Source organism: Sapajus apella, unplaced genomic scaffold (assembly GCF_009761245.1).
Source record: "Sapajus apella isolate SASKATOON/1434 unplaced genomic scaffold, GSC_monkey_1.0 scaffold62, whole genome shotgun sequence".
NCBI lineage: Eukaryota > Metazoa > Chordata > Mammalia > Primates > Cebidae > Sapajus > Sapajus apella.
Genome location: NW_022437002.1, coordinates 4,680,723 through 4,695,601, shown reverse-complemented (window position 1 = coordinate 4,695,601; position 14,879 = coordinate 4,680,723). Strand labels below are relative to the sequence as shown.

The 14,879-nt window shown below is 42.2% G+C and overlaps 2 protein-coding genes across 3 annotated transcripts in view; one reads left to right on the top strand and one right to left on the bottom strand.

The window, feature by feature from the left end:
- Nucleotides 1-6,408, top strand: part of SYNC (syncoilin, intermediate filament protein) — an 11,891-nt gene extending 5,483 nt beyond the window's left edge. The window contains exons 2-4 of the mRNA XM_032246776.1: nt 3,552-3,676; nt 3,845-3,921; nt 5,901-6,408. Of these exons, the coding sequence (XP_032102667.1) occupies nt 3,552-3,676; nt 3,845-3,921; nt 5,901-5,911 (213 nt within the window). The 3' untranslated portion in view covers nt 5,912-6,408. The remainder of the gene's footprint in view (nt 1-3,551; nt 3,677-3,844; nt 3,922-5,900) is intronic.
- Nucleotides 6,409-7,284: 876 nt separating this feature from the next.
- Nucleotides 7,285-14,879, bottom strand: part of RBBP4 (RB binding protein 4, chromatin remodeling factor) — a 24,801-nt gene continuing 17,206 nt past the window's right edge. For both annotated transcript variants that reach the window (XM_032246775.1, XM_032246774.1), the window contains exons 9-12: nt 13,795-13,871; nt 13,636-13,693; nt 13,434-13,544; nt 7,285-8,286 (exon numbers count right to left, since the gene is read on the bottom strand). In XM_032246775.1, coding sequence (XP_032102666.1) covers nt 8,221-8,286; nt 13,434-13,544; nt 13,636-13,693; nt 13,795-13,871 — 312 coding nt within the window. In that variant the 3' untranslated portion in view covers nt 7,285-8,220. The remainder of the gene's footprint in view (nt 8,287-13,433; nt 13,545-13,635; nt 13,694-13,794; nt 13,872-14,879) is intronic.

The window sequence follows — 14,879 nt, the reverse complement described above, 5'->3', positions numbered from 1 at the left end:
GAGACGGAGTTTCGCTCTTGTTACCCAGGCTGGAGTGCAATGGCGCCATCTCGGCTCACCGCAACCTCCGCCTCCTGGGTTCAGGCAATTCTCCTGCCTCAGCCTCCTGAGTAGCTGGGATTACAGGCACGCGCCACCGCGCCCGGCTGGGACTAAACAGTTTTATGTATTCTTTAGACCAGTAGTTTCCAAAAAAAAAAGGTTTTCTCTAAAGCCATGGACCTTCTCCCCCAGAGAATTTAATGTAGAATGCCAATGTATAAAACAGGTAAAAGTGGAGTTCTTCTCTAACTCAAAAGTACCAAGGACACTCCAATTTGGCCAGCTCTTGAGGTTTCACAAAGAAGTCTGAGAACCACTATAGAGTCTATTACCTTGAGTATCAGCTCTAAGCCAATGGCAAATCCTGGCTCTATCACTGAGTTGGAAACTTTGGACAAATTACTTAAGCTCTGTGGCTCAGCACCCTCACATGTAACATGAGATTAATAACATGAGCCTAATAATACTACAGTATTATTAATGGACTAGACTTCTTCCCCTTTAACTCTTACTCATTTTTTTTTTTTTTGGAGACAGTCTTGCAGAGTCACCCAGGCTGTAGTGCAGTGGCTTGATCTTGGTTCACTGCAACTTCCGCCTCCTGGGTTCAAGCAATTCTCCTGCCTCAGCCTCCTGAGTAGCTGGGACTACAGGTGTGTGCCACCATGCTGAGCTAATTTTTTTGTAGTTTTAGTAGAAATGGGGTTTTACCATGTTGGCCATGATGGTTTTACCATGTTGGTCTTCATCTCCTGACCTCATGATCTGCCCGCTTCGGCCTCCCAAAGTGCTGGGATTACAGGCATGAGCCACTGCGCCTGGCCTCACTTCTGATATTCTTAATGTGTGACAGATAACCCTCCTATTTTCCACAGCACCTAGTACTTCATACTACTGTTATAGCAGTTCCCTCTTCCCTGAGTTGGAGAATGTATCCTTTCTCTGTCTTTGGCCTAGGTAGAAAATTAAAATTGGGAATGCTGTCAATGCAAATGCGGGGGCTACTGTAGACAGACATGTACTGGCCCTTGAGAAATGAGTTGTATGTAGGTAGAAGGCAGCAGAGAACAAGGGTCTGGCTGTGTAGGTGAAAGAAGTGGCAAGAACACACAGGCAGAGATCTGTGTTGGTCAGGCTACAGTAGTGCTAATATCACTGCAAGCCACAGATGTCATTTTTTTTTTTTTTTTGAGACGGAGTTTCGCTTGTTACCCAGGCTGGAGTGCAATAGCGCGATCTCGGCTCACTGCAACCTCCGCCTCCTGGGTTCAGGCAATTCTCCTGCCTCAGCCTCCTGAGTAGCTGGGACTACAGGCACGCGCCACCATGCCCAGCTAATTTTTTATAGTTTTTTAGTAGAGACGGGGTTTCACCATGTTGACCAGGATGGTCTTGATCTCTGGACCTCGTGATCCACCCGCCTCGGCCTCCCAAAGTGCTGGGATTACAGGCTTGAGCCACCGTGCCCGGCCCACAGATGTCATTTTAAATGTCCTGGTAGCTCTATTAAAAAAAAAAAAAAAACAGGTTAAATTAACCTTAATGCATTTTATTTAACCCAGCACATATATTTAAACATGTAATCAGTACCAAATATTGAGGTATTTTACATTCTTTTGTGTGTGCTCTTAGAAATCTGCTGTGTATTTTACACTTACATCACACCTCAATTGAGACTAGTCATATTTGAAATGACTCATATGACTAGTGGCTTCAGTACTAGTTCAGGGCTAGATAAAAATGCTCATATGGAAGGAAAACGGAGGTTCAAGTTGGAGGTAGGTTTCAAACTAGAGGGGGGTCTGAATGCCACTAAAATGGAAAGCCTTTGAAGGATTTTGAATTGATTGGAAAGTTAATCTAGTAGTTAACACAGGATTAAGAGAGATCATCCTCAACGCCACTGTAGCAATCTTGCCTTCATTTCAGTGAGGCTGTTCCACTGTCATAGCTTATCACTGGTAGTGCTGACTGCCTTTCCAAGCAAGTACTTTTTTTTATTGTTTTTTTATTTTTTGAGACGGAGTTTTGCTCTTGTTACCCAGGCTGGAGTGCAATGGCACGATCTCGGCTCACCGCAACCTCCGCCTCCTGGGTTCAGGCAATTCTCCTGCCTCAGCCTCCTGAGTAGCTGGGATTACAGGCACATGCCACCATGCCCAGCTAATGTTTTGTATTTTTAGTAGAGACGGGGTTTCACCATGTTGACCAGGATGGTCTCGATCTCTTGACCTCGTGATCCACCCGCCTCGGCCTCCCAAAGTGCTGGGATTATAGGCGTGAGCCACCGCGCCCGGCCTCCAATCAAGTACTTTTATGCCTTATCAACAGATCTGGTAGGTAGTGAGGACTGGGAAATCAAAACAGCAGTACACAGATGCTTCCCTCTTCAGATGACACACTCTTAGGCATGGCTGGGTACTAAAAAAGGTCCTTTGACAATGTTGGTGAAAGCTGAGATTCAGCCAGAGGATCAAACAGTGCAGATTGATGTGCCACAGGTACAATGTCAAATATGACTCAAGAGGACAAATTATCTAGATCCTTCTAATAATAGCATGTACCCCAACTGGATTCCTTAGTATTCTTCAAAATCTGTTAGTCACTGTCCCTTTAAAAGATACCAACTCCCTCCTCCTTCCTTAAGGATCCATGCCAGCTGGCAGGTAAACCAGAGACTGACTTGCTGACATCTTCCTTACTTTATTCCTCAGGTATGCATCCTAGGCAGGGATTTTTTTTTTTGAGACGGAGTTTTGCTCTTGTTACCCAGGCTGGAGTGCAATGGCACGATCTCGGCTCACCGCAACCTCCGCCTCCTGGGTTCAGGCAATTCTCCTGCCTCAGCCTCCTGAGTAGCTGGGATTACAGGCACATGCCACCATGCCCAGCTAATGTTTTGTATTTTTAGTAGAGACGGGGTTTCACCATGTTGACCAGGATGGTCTCGATCTCTTGACCTAGGGATCCGCCCACCTTGGCCTCCCAAAGTGCTGGGATTATAGGCGTGAGCCATCACGCCTGATCATAAAGACTTAATTTCAACTTTAGTATATACAAAAAACTACCAATTATCATGCTCACCTCATCAGCACAGATACTTAAACAAAAAATCAATTATCTTAACAAAAAGAAACTTGCCATATGGAGAGGTATATGAAACTCTCAACTCACTCACTTCACAACCAAAATCCTCCTCAATGACAAGTTAAGATTGTAATACTAAAAACTCCCTCTGAGTGCCTGATCACCCTCTCAGAATTCTATTAAGCAAGTTGTGGCTAACACACAAGATTCCTTTTATGATGTCACCATTTTCAAAAGCATTGTCACTTTTTTCCAAGACACAACCTCTCTGAACCTGTTTTGGAACCTATCATATAAATACCAGCCTCAATACTACTATGAAGATTAAACAATGAACAAAAGTGTTTTTTATAAATAAGAGTGGACAATATCAGGTTTTTATTGTTTCGTTCATTAGAAATGTTCTTGGCCATCTCATGCAGGAACAGCTGGAGGAAATGGAAGAACGCCAGAAGCAGTTAAGAAGTGGGGTGCAACTCCAGCAACAGAAAAACAAAGAGATGGAGCAGCTAAGGCTCAGTCTTGCTGAAGAGCTCTCTACTTATAAGTCAGTTTCTGCGGCTACACAAATTTCATCCAACACTGGCTGAGGGGATGGTGGGGAGGGCTAGGGGAAATTTTACTTTAGAGTCAAAAACAAAAAATGGATTTGGGAAATGATTTTCAAAGTGGGCTTATCCACGAACACATGGAAAATGGCTCTCTTTTATTAAAGGGCTATGCTACCCAAGAACCTGGAACAGGCTGATGCTCCCACTTCTCAGGCAGGTGGAATGGAGACAAAGTCTCAAGGTGATCCTTGTAGAGAGAAGAGTGGTATTTGCATTGTTACTGCTTTCCAAGCTTAACAATACTAATTAATGCCTAAAAAAATAAAAACAGGTCTGGCACAGTGGCTCACACCTATAATCCCAGCACGTGGGGGGGCTGAGGTGGGTGGATTACCTGAGGTCAGGAGTTTGAGACCAGCCTGGCCAACATGGCAAAACCTCATCTCCACTAAAGATAAAAAAATTAACCTGGTGTAGTGGTGGGCGCCTGTAATTCCAGCTACTTGGGAGGCTGAGGCAGGAGAATGGCTTGAACCAGGAGGCAGAGGTTGCAGTGACTCGAGATTGTGTCACTGCACTCCAGCCTGGTTGACAGTGAGACTGTCTCAAAAACAACAAACGAAAAAACCCTAAGGGTGCCTAATGACAAGGGGATAACCTGTACCTCCAAAATACCTGGGTCAGGCATTCAAAAGTTCATTTGGAATGTTTCAGTTTCTAGTAGGACTCAAAATATGCCTTATTATCACCAGGAATTCTGTGGCATCTAGGCTTTGGGCATACTTTCCTAACCCTACCCTACCCACATGCTATTTTCAGCTTCCTTACAAGAGCAGGCAGTTGTGTTATCAAAAACAATCAACATTATCTATCCATTAATTCCTTATGTAATATTCAAACACTGTGGTTTTGGGTAGAAGCAGAGATGTTCATATCACTGAAGGCATCTTTCTGACCAATCACCTATTGAGGATCCCTCCCGGAATATTTTACTGTTATGTTCTCTTCAAAAGTCCCAGAATCCCTGAAACTAAATAAAAGAAAGTCCATGACAAGCTGTACACTATACAGATGTCTGTAAATTTTATTTCTTAAATTTACATCAAATTCACAAGCAACTATTTTAATTGTTGCTCTAATGTTCTAGGATTTTCTTTTAAAATTTTATTTAGTAGAGATGGGGGGTCTTGCTATGTTGCCCAGGCTGGAGTAGTGGCATGATCTGGGCTAACTGCAATTACCCTTCCTGGGTTCAAGTGGTATTCCTGCCTCAGCCTAAGTAGCTGGGATTACAGGTGCACACCACCACACTCAGCTAATTTTTTTGTATTTTTAGTAGACAGGGTTTCACCATGTTGGCCAGGCTGGTCTCCATTTCTTAGCCTCAAGTAATCTGCCCGCCTTGGTCTCCCAAAATGCTGGGACTACAGGCATGGGCCACCATGCCAGGCCTCGGGGATTTTCTTATACTGGTTTTTTTTTTTTTTTTTTTTTTTGAGACAGAGTCTCACTCTTGTTGCCCAGGCTGGAGTGCAGTAGCATCATCTTGGCTCACTGTAACCTGCCTCCCAGGTTCAAGCAATTCTGTCTTAAGTCTCCAGAGTAGCTGGGACTACAAGCATGTGCCACCACATTCAGTTAATTTTTTATTTTTGGTAGAGATGGGGTTTCACCATGTTGGCCAGGCTGTTCTTGAACGCCTGACCTCAGGTGAGCCGCCCACCTCAGCCTCCCAAAATGCTGGGATTACAGGCGTGAGTCACCAAGCATAGCCTATACTATGTTTTAATCCACATATGACTGACACTATGCTTAATGTTTGGGAAATTATAACCTTGCAATTGAATACAATGATCTGCTAAATGCATTTGTGTGGATCAGATTAAAAGTACCATCTGGAAAAGACAATGACTAATCCAAAGAACCGAAATTATAGGATTTCAGGCGTTGTAACAATACCTGTAAGAAGTTAACCTAGCAGAGAAAACGTGTAGCTATCCCACCCATCACCATCACATAGGTTACCATTCATTCTATTTCATAAATAGGAGGCATCCAAATATTTGCTAGGGGAAAGTCATTCCTGATCATCCAAAAATCACTGTAACAATCTCCTCAACAAAGCCTGCACTAACTAACCTTCAGATGTTACAAACTTTCTACTGTATTATTTTAACTTGCAGAAAGTATAAACTTACTTTTTCTCTTTCAATCTTACAGGGGCTGTTTAGAAACATATGGCCAAATCTGTAACCCAGAAACACCAGAACACTTTTTAGAAGATCACTAAGTACCCTTTGGACGTACTCTTCCCAACAGACAAGAGTGCCAGAAACTTGGCAAGCAATCATCCTGTGAAAGTTGCAAATACTGGCTGACCTGCTTAAAAAGATTCTGGAGTTGGCCAGAGGCAGAACACCAGACAACTCTGCTGGATTCTATTTCATCTGCTGTTGGTACTAATCTCAGTGCATCAAGGAAAGGAAAAATAAGCCTTCTGTCTTCCAGCAGCAATCCTCACATACATATGTGCTGAGTAAAGGATCAATGTATGGACACATCTTGGAGTATTTTAAAGAATGTTTATGTTGACCCAAACCAAAAACATTGAGGGGCGGCACATGTGGAGTCAAAAAGATAGCCAATTTCCATTGCACATGGGTTTACAATTTGCATTCTTTTGTGCCAGTCAGTGTTAGAAATTAAATGAATACTTTCACAAAGTTTACTTTTTGTTAAAGGATATGCTGACTCAAATAGTTTACTCTTAAAATTGTGTCAAGGTGGCCAGGTGTGGTGGCTCACACCTGTAATCCCAGCACTTTGGGAGGCGGAGGAGGGTGGATCACCTAAGGTTGGAAGTTTGACACTAACCTGACTAACATGGAGAAACCGTGTCTTTACTAAAAATACAAAATTAGCTGGGCGTGGTGGCGCATCCCTGTAATCCCAGATACTTGGGAGGATGAGGCAGGAGAATTGCTTGAACCTGGAAGGCAGAGGTTGCAGTGAGCCGAGATCATGCCACTGCAATCCTGGGCAACAAGAGCGAAACTCTGTCTCAAAAAAAAAATTGTGTCAGGGTCATTTTCACTATACTCTGAAACAACTAGACTTAAAGGAAAGAAAGCAATAGAGATTTGAACCTGACGGTTACGGCTATTCAGATTTTCCCAAAGATCTTAACTCATGAAAGTGGTTTTGGGTCAGCATGATCTGCTCAGTTAAAAAACAACAACAAAACTAAGTGACTGGAAAGAACCAGACATTTTATCTGGTTATTGCATCTGGTGATAAAGGCTTTCAAAGCCTATTATTTCTAACCTCTAAGTAAAGGCCCGAGTGACAAACATGCTGGGAGGTTCAAGCACCTTTTCCAAATTTAAATTTTGCCTTAAATTCTCTCTACCAAACTGCCTTTGACACTCTTGAAAGCCCTTGTAGTTCTTTAGAGATGGACTTCAAAGAAATGTTACCTTAACAAAGACTAATCTGTGCCACCTCTGATTCACTGTTTTATGTCTTTCACCTGAATGACTCTTCTAAAGCCAGAGACTGGTGTTTGATGGATGTTTTAAACTAAATAAAACCCAACATCATGGGGTTATGTAGAAAAGCAATTTATTCCATTTTAAGCACTTACACAGTTAGTCATGGAGAGTAACAGGCCTGCTGGTGAAACAGGTCACCCAAAATGGAGATGGCATCAAACTAGTGGTCAAAGACTAACTCCTAAAAAAAAAAAGCAACTTTTATCAAGGATTAATTTAATTTTTAAAACAAATACAAGTTATTGATTCACTCTTCTCAACTTGACAGTCTACCTGTGGCATAACTGTCAGGTAAAAACATACATCTTTACAACTTGGTGGTCCCAAGTTAAAAAAAACAAAAACAAAAACAACACCATTTCACAGAAAGGAAAGAAACAACATGGAAACAGCTCAAGAAATACACTAACGAGCAAAAATATATGGGGAAAGAGAACATGTAGTTTTGACTTAACTGAAGAAACCAAGAGGAAACTGGTCTACGTATGAAAATGTGCATCCTGCAAAGTCAGGTGTCAAGATTTGAGTAGGAATCTATATGACTTGAATCTCCCCTATTTCCTGAATAAAAGTGACAAGTTTCAGTATTTATACTTCATGGCTCAGACACCTACTTCACCTCATTTGGCTCTATTCCTTATTCATTCTAGCCTTTACTTAAATGAGTCTGAAAAACTTGGGGATACAGCATAAGAAAAATAATCACACATAATATTCCCCTTTCTGTAGCTACTTTAGACCTGGGTTTGTTACTAGAAAATTCCTGAAGAAAATTTCAATGTAAGTCTGTGGCTTTGCTGAATCAAGCCCCCCTCCCCCATTAATATTTAGAAAACAGCCACTGTTTGGGCTAATAGCATACTGGTGGTACCTATTATATAGAGGGACAGCTGAACAAAGTCTGTGTCTCAAAACCAGTGTTAAATCACTCTCAGGGTTGAGAAGAAAAAAGGGGAGTCTAAAATCACAAGAAGTAAAGACATATATATCTAGGACCCTTGTCCTTCTGGATCCACGCTTCCTTCAGGGTCTTCATCGTTATAAATGTTCTCTGCCTGCCCAAAAACAAGAAAAAGAATTTAGTAAACATGAAGACTTCATAAAGTCAAGGTTTCAACAACAGATTAGGCCAGGGAACCAGACAATAAATATAGCTTTTGGGCCACACAGTCTGTTACAACTATTCAACTCTGCCGTTGTTGGATGAAAGCAACCTACAATGGGTATAAAATATTAATTAGCATGACCATGTTCCAATAAAAATAGACAGCTGGTCCACAGGCCCCTGATTAGGACATTCCCACAAGACTGAAGTGTGGATACTATTTGTCTTCATAACCAACATTCTTGAGTTCTTTAACCAGACATTATAGTCATTTGAGATGGAATCTTACTCTGTTGACCGGCTGGAGTGCAATGGCGTAAATCTCAGCTCACTGCAACCCCTGCCTCCTGGGTTCAAGCAATTTTCCTGCCTGACTCCCGAGTTGCTGTGATTACAGGATTACAGGTGCTTGCCACTATGCCTGGCTTATTTTGTATTGTTAGTAGAGATGGGGTTTCACCATGTTGGCCAGACCGGTCTCAAACTCCTGACCTCAAGTGATCTGCCCACGTTGGCCTCCCAAAGTGCTAGGATTATAGGCGTGAGTGAGTCACTGCGCCTGGCCTAACCAGACATTATTAATAAGAACCAAAAAGTAAAAACAATCCAAATATTAATCAACTAACAAATGGATAAATAATATATCGAATCCAATATAAGGGAATATTATTTGGCAATAAAAAGCCAGTCAGGCCAGGTACGGTGGCTCATGCCTGTAACCCCAGCACTTTGGGAGCACATCAGGTCAGGAGTTTGAGATCAGCCGGACCAACATGGTGAAACCTCATCTCTACTACAAATACGAAAATTAGCCAGGTGTGGTGGTGCACACCCGTGGTCCCAACTACTTGGAAGGCTGAGGCATGAGAATTGATTGAAGCTGGAAGGTGGAGGTTGTAGTGAGCCAAGGCTGCACCACTACACTCCAGCCTGGGCGGCAAAGAAAGTGTGTGCCCCCCCCCCCCCCCCCAAAAAAAAAACAAACAAAAAAAAACCCAGTTACATACATATGTTATGATTTTATTTATATAAGGTGTCCAAAATAGGCAAATCCAGATTGGTGGCTGCTCAGGGCTGGGGGAATGAGAGAAAGAAATGATGGCTAACGGGTATACGGTTTCTTTTTAAAATGAATTTTCTCAAATTGACTATGGTGATAGTTGCACAACTGTAAATACACTGAAGACTACTGAACTGCACACTTAAAATGGGAGTACAAGTCAATTCTATTCTGACACTACCTGAAGTTAGCTTTGGACAAGACTGTCCCTACTTCAGAGGCCAGTTACAAGTCCTTGGCACCAGGCTACCTACACACTGTATCCCATTTGGCTACAAATTTCAGGGTTCTCACTACTGCTTCCTCAGGTCTAAAAATTTGATGGAATGACTCATAGAATCCAGAAGCTTTTTTACTATTACTATTTTTTAAATAAAGGATGCAATTGAGGAACCACATGAAAGATATGCATAGGCCAAGATGGGGAGGGGCTGCAGTGTTTCTATGAAGTCTCCAAGCATGCCACTCTCCCAGCATGTTAATGAGTTGTTCAGCAACCTGGAAGCTCATCAAATTAGTTTTTTTTTTTTTTTAAAAAGACAGAGCCTCACTCTTCTTGCCCCAGGCTGGAGCACAATAGCTCAGATCTCTGCTCACTGCAACCTCCACCCACCACACCCTTTGCCTCCCAGGTTCAAGGGATTCTCCTGCATCAGCCTCCCAAGTAGCTGGAACTACAGGCATGTGCCATCACGCCCGGCTAATTTTATATTTTTAGTAGAGATGGGGTTTCTCCATGTTGGTCAGGCTGGTCTCAAACTCCTGACCTCATGTGATCTGCCTGCCTCAGCTTCCCAACGTGCTGGGATTACATGTGTGAAACACCATGTCCAGCCCAAATTAAGAGTTTTTATAGAGCTCAATCTCTAGCCCTGCGATCCCAAGGTTGATGAGTGGTGCCAACAAGTTTTAATTCTCAAATCAAGTGTTTGGCCTTTCTGATTAAATCCACCATGAGGCTATCTAAGGGCCCCACAAAAGTCACCCTACAGTAGAACAAACTCAGGTGTGGTCCAAAGTGGATCATTAGGAATGACAGACACTCCTAGCACTCTGCAAACTCCAAGTGTTTTTGAGGAGCTCTGTGCCAAGAAGTAGGACAAAGACCAAATATTTACTTAATCTACCACAATGTTAAAAACACCAAATAAAGTTAACAACCCGGAATGGGTGTGATGGCCTTGCAGGGATCTAGTTTAACCTTGAACTTAATTTTTTCTTTTTTTTTTTTTTTTGAGATAGGGTCTCCCTCTGTCACCCAGGCTGGAATGCAGCGGTGCCATCTTAGCTCACTGCAACCTCTGCCTACTGGGCTCATGCCATGCTCCCAATGAGCTGGGACTACAGGTGTGTGCCACCATGCCCAGCTATTAAGTTTCTGTATTAATACTGAATGGATTTATTAGAGAGTGAGGCGAATTTTCTGTTTTCTTGTTACACATTTAACATATCGTTTTTGTAAAACAAAAAAACCACAATACAGAAAGGTAAAAAGAAACCAACAACATTTTAGCAAACAGCTTTTTTTTGGAGACAATTTCACTGTTGTTGCCCAGGCTCTGGAGTGTAAAGGCGAGATCTCAGCTCACCACAACCTCTGCCTCCCGGGTTTAATCGACTCTCCTGCCTCAGCCTCCTGAGTAGCTGGGATTACAGGTGCCCGCCACCACACCCAGCTAATTTTGTATTTTTAGAGATGAGGTTTCTCCATGTCGGTCAGGCTGGTCTCGAACTCTTAACCTCACATGATCCGCCCACCTCGGCTTCCCAAAGTGTTGGGATTATAGGTGTAATGGAATTACAGGCATGAGCCTGGCTAGCAAACAGCTTTCTAAATATAGCCTAGATACACAAAATTTTTAAAATGAGGAATACCATCATGCTATTCTTCAGTCTGCTTTCCCCTATTAGCAGCATGACATGAATATCTTATAAGCCTAACCCTACTTCTTTCTTGCTCTTACAGACAGGGTCTCACTTTGTTATCCAGGCTGGAGTGCAGTGGTGTGATCACAGCTAGTTGTAGCCTCAAACTTTTGGGCTCAGGGGATCCTCCTGTCTCAGCCTCCCAAAGAGCAGGGACTAAACGCACATGCCATCATGACTCACAGCAGCCTCCACCTCCCGGCTCAAGGTAACCTCCTGCCTTGGCCTCCCAAGTAGCTGGGACCACATGCACATGCCACCACGACCGACTAATTTTGGTTATTTTTAAGTAGAGACTGGGTTTAACTATGTTGGTTAGGCTGGTCTTGAACCCCTGACCTTGTGATCTGCCTGCCTCGGCCCCCCAGAGTGCTGGGATTACAGGTGTGAGCCACCACGCCCAGCTAATTTTTTGATTTTTTTTAAGAGACAGGGTCTCTTTGTTGCCCAGGCTAGTCTAGAACTTCTGGCCTCAAGTGATCCTCCCGCCTAGGCCTCCCAAAGTATTTGGATTACAGGTGTGACCCACTGAGCACAGTCCCTAATCATCTTTCTTTTTGATAAGCTGATAGTAATATTACAAAGTATAGATATTATGATGGTATTTGGAGGTAAAAGATAAGTATGGATGTAGTACAATCTGTTAATCTGGCAGGCCACAAACATTTTATTTCTGTCTTTAATTAATAGTGCTATTCCATTTTATGAAAGTATTGACTAAAAATATCCCCCCTCCTCATGCTGAGTCAAAAATTATTCTGGTACTAGATCTACAGTTTCTTCTGAATTATTTGCATTTACCAGACAACCATCAAGTTATGCAATTCCTAAAAAAAAAAAATTGTGGGCCAGGGTCACATCTGTAATCCCAGCACTCTGGGAGGTGGGCAAATTCCCTGAACTCACAAGTTCAAGACCAGCCTGGGAAACATGGCAAACTCCATCTCTACAAAATCTTAAAAAATTAACCAGGCCGGGTAGTACATACCTGTGGTCCCAGTTACTAGGGAGGCTGAGGTAGGAGGATCACTTTAGCTTGGTAAGTGGAAGCTGCAGTGAGCTGCACCACTGCACCCCAGCCTGGACAAAAGAGCAAGAATTTCTCTTCCACCCTGAAACTGTGGTAAACTTCATATAACATAAAATTCAACAGCTTAGCTATTTTAGGTGTTCAGTTCAGTGGCATTAAGTACACTCACGTTGTATAACCATAACCACCATCTATCTCCAGAATGTAACTGTTTTTTAATATTAATATGAGACATCAGTTATTTTTATTAAACTGAAGTGCTTTGAAAATTTGAGGAGGGTGACTACCTTCTTTGAGGTAGAGATAGGGAATATTTTTGAAATCTAGCTAGGTTTCTTGAAGAAATGGTAGTATTTGATGCTATGATATGACACACCTCCTTTGGGTATGTAAATTTGTACTTGTAAGATGATTAGGAAAGATAGGAGAAACACTGCAGATAGATGGTATGAAATTTGGAAATGAACTAGAACTAAAGGTGAAGGACATGAAAAATTCTTGAGTTTTCAAGTCTGGTTAGCTGGGAAAATATTGGAGCCATGTTAAAAAAAGAAGAAAATCCTAGCATTTTGGGAGGCCAAGGTGGGCACATCACTTGAGGTCAGGAGTTCTGAGACCAGCCTGAACAACATGGAGAAATCCCGCCTCTACCAAAAATACAAAATTAGCCATGTGTGGTGGCAGGTGCCTGTAATCCAGCTACTTGGAAGGCTGATACAAGAGAATCACTTGAACCAAGGAGGCCGAGGTTGCGGTGAGCACCATTGCATTCCAGCCTGGGCAACAAGAGCTAAACTCTGTCTCAAAATCAAAGCAAAACAAAACAAAAATAAAGAAAGGAGGAGGAAACAGGAGAAAAAGAGAAGTGGGAGAGAGGATCAGTTTTGTTTAGCTGAATTTAAAATACCAGTGGGATAACCAAATGCGAGTGGGCAGTCAAAAATGACAAAGTATAGACAAGCCTTAAAATCACACCTGGGAGTAAAATGAACACAGATGGTAGCTGTAATCATAAAACATATAAATGTAAATTGATTCAATGGCTTTCTCATCTCACCTCCCCCAAATAAATGACCCTTACCATTTGCCACACTTGCATGATATTATCTTCTGATACAGAACAAATCACCCAAGGCTCATTGGGATTCCAGGAGAAATCAGATATCTTGGCAGTGTGACCACCATGAATAAACTGTAAGAAGGAAGAAAATAAAGATGTCAAATACAGAGAGAGGACATTAAATTATAGACTATTTCAGTACTGTCCAATGCTTGTAACGTACCAACAACTCTGGTGGCCCGTCTTCTGCATCTTCTGGGGATTGTTCTTCTCCAATTTTACTAGCACAAAAGCATAATTTAAAAAGTTAAAACAGATTACCTTTGCAAAGTGTCAACAAAGGAAATAATTATATATACAGAGTAATGAATACATGAATTACCTTAAATCCCAGACATTCAGTCTGCGATCAGTACCACTGGAAGCCAAAATAGTCTCATTGTGAGGTGACCACTGAACCTACACATAGGAATGAAAGAAACAGCAAAGCCATGAATCAGAGAATAAAGGGGGAAAAAAAAATCACAAAATATTTAACAATTTAAAAATTTTGTAAATAAAAGGGAAGAGGAAGTCAAAGTATTATAGACACTACCATTAAAATTAAGAGCCACGGCTGGTCCGAAGGTAGTGAGTTATCTCAATTGATTGTTCACAGTCAGTTACAGATAGAACTCCTTGTTCTACTCTTTCCCCCCTTCTCACTACTGCACTTGACTAGTCTTTTTAAATAAAATAAAAATAAAAAAAAATTAAAAGCCAAAAGAATTTATTTTACAGGTGGGCACGGTGGCTCACGCCTGTAATCCTAGCACTTTGGGAGGGTGAGACAGGTGGATCACCTAAGGTCAGGAGTCCAGGACCAGCCTGACCAACATGGTGAAACTGTCTTTACCAAAAATACAAAAATTAGCTGGTTGTGGTGTCACATGCCAGTAATCCCAGTTACTCAGGAGGCTGAGGCAGGAGGACTGCTTCAACCCAACATCGCACCACTGCACTCCAGCCTGAGCAGAAAGAGCAAACTCCATCTTTAAAAAAAAAGAAAAAGAAAAAGAAAGGCAGGGCAGGCCGCAGTGGGTGGGAGGAGGGCTCTTGGACATCAAAGACTACAATGGAATCTCTCATAATACCCTAGCAACAGGCTTTGAACATAGTGTAACAATTAATTCTTGCAATCAGACCTTGGTGATGACCTTGAGCAGCAGGATAAACAACTCCCACGTGCTTAGTGTTCCAATAATGTGGCATGCAATTAAGGATGAAGAATATATCGGAACAAGGGAAGAGACCACTGAGTGCCAGAAGCAAGGCTGAAAAAAATAATCAGGCACTAGTTTTTCTCTTTTTAAATGTTTATTAAAAAAATAGGCCGGGCGCAGTGGCTCACGCCTGTAATCCCAACACTTTGGGAGGCTGAGGCGGGTGGATCACGAGGTCAAGAGAGACCATCCTGGTCAACATGGT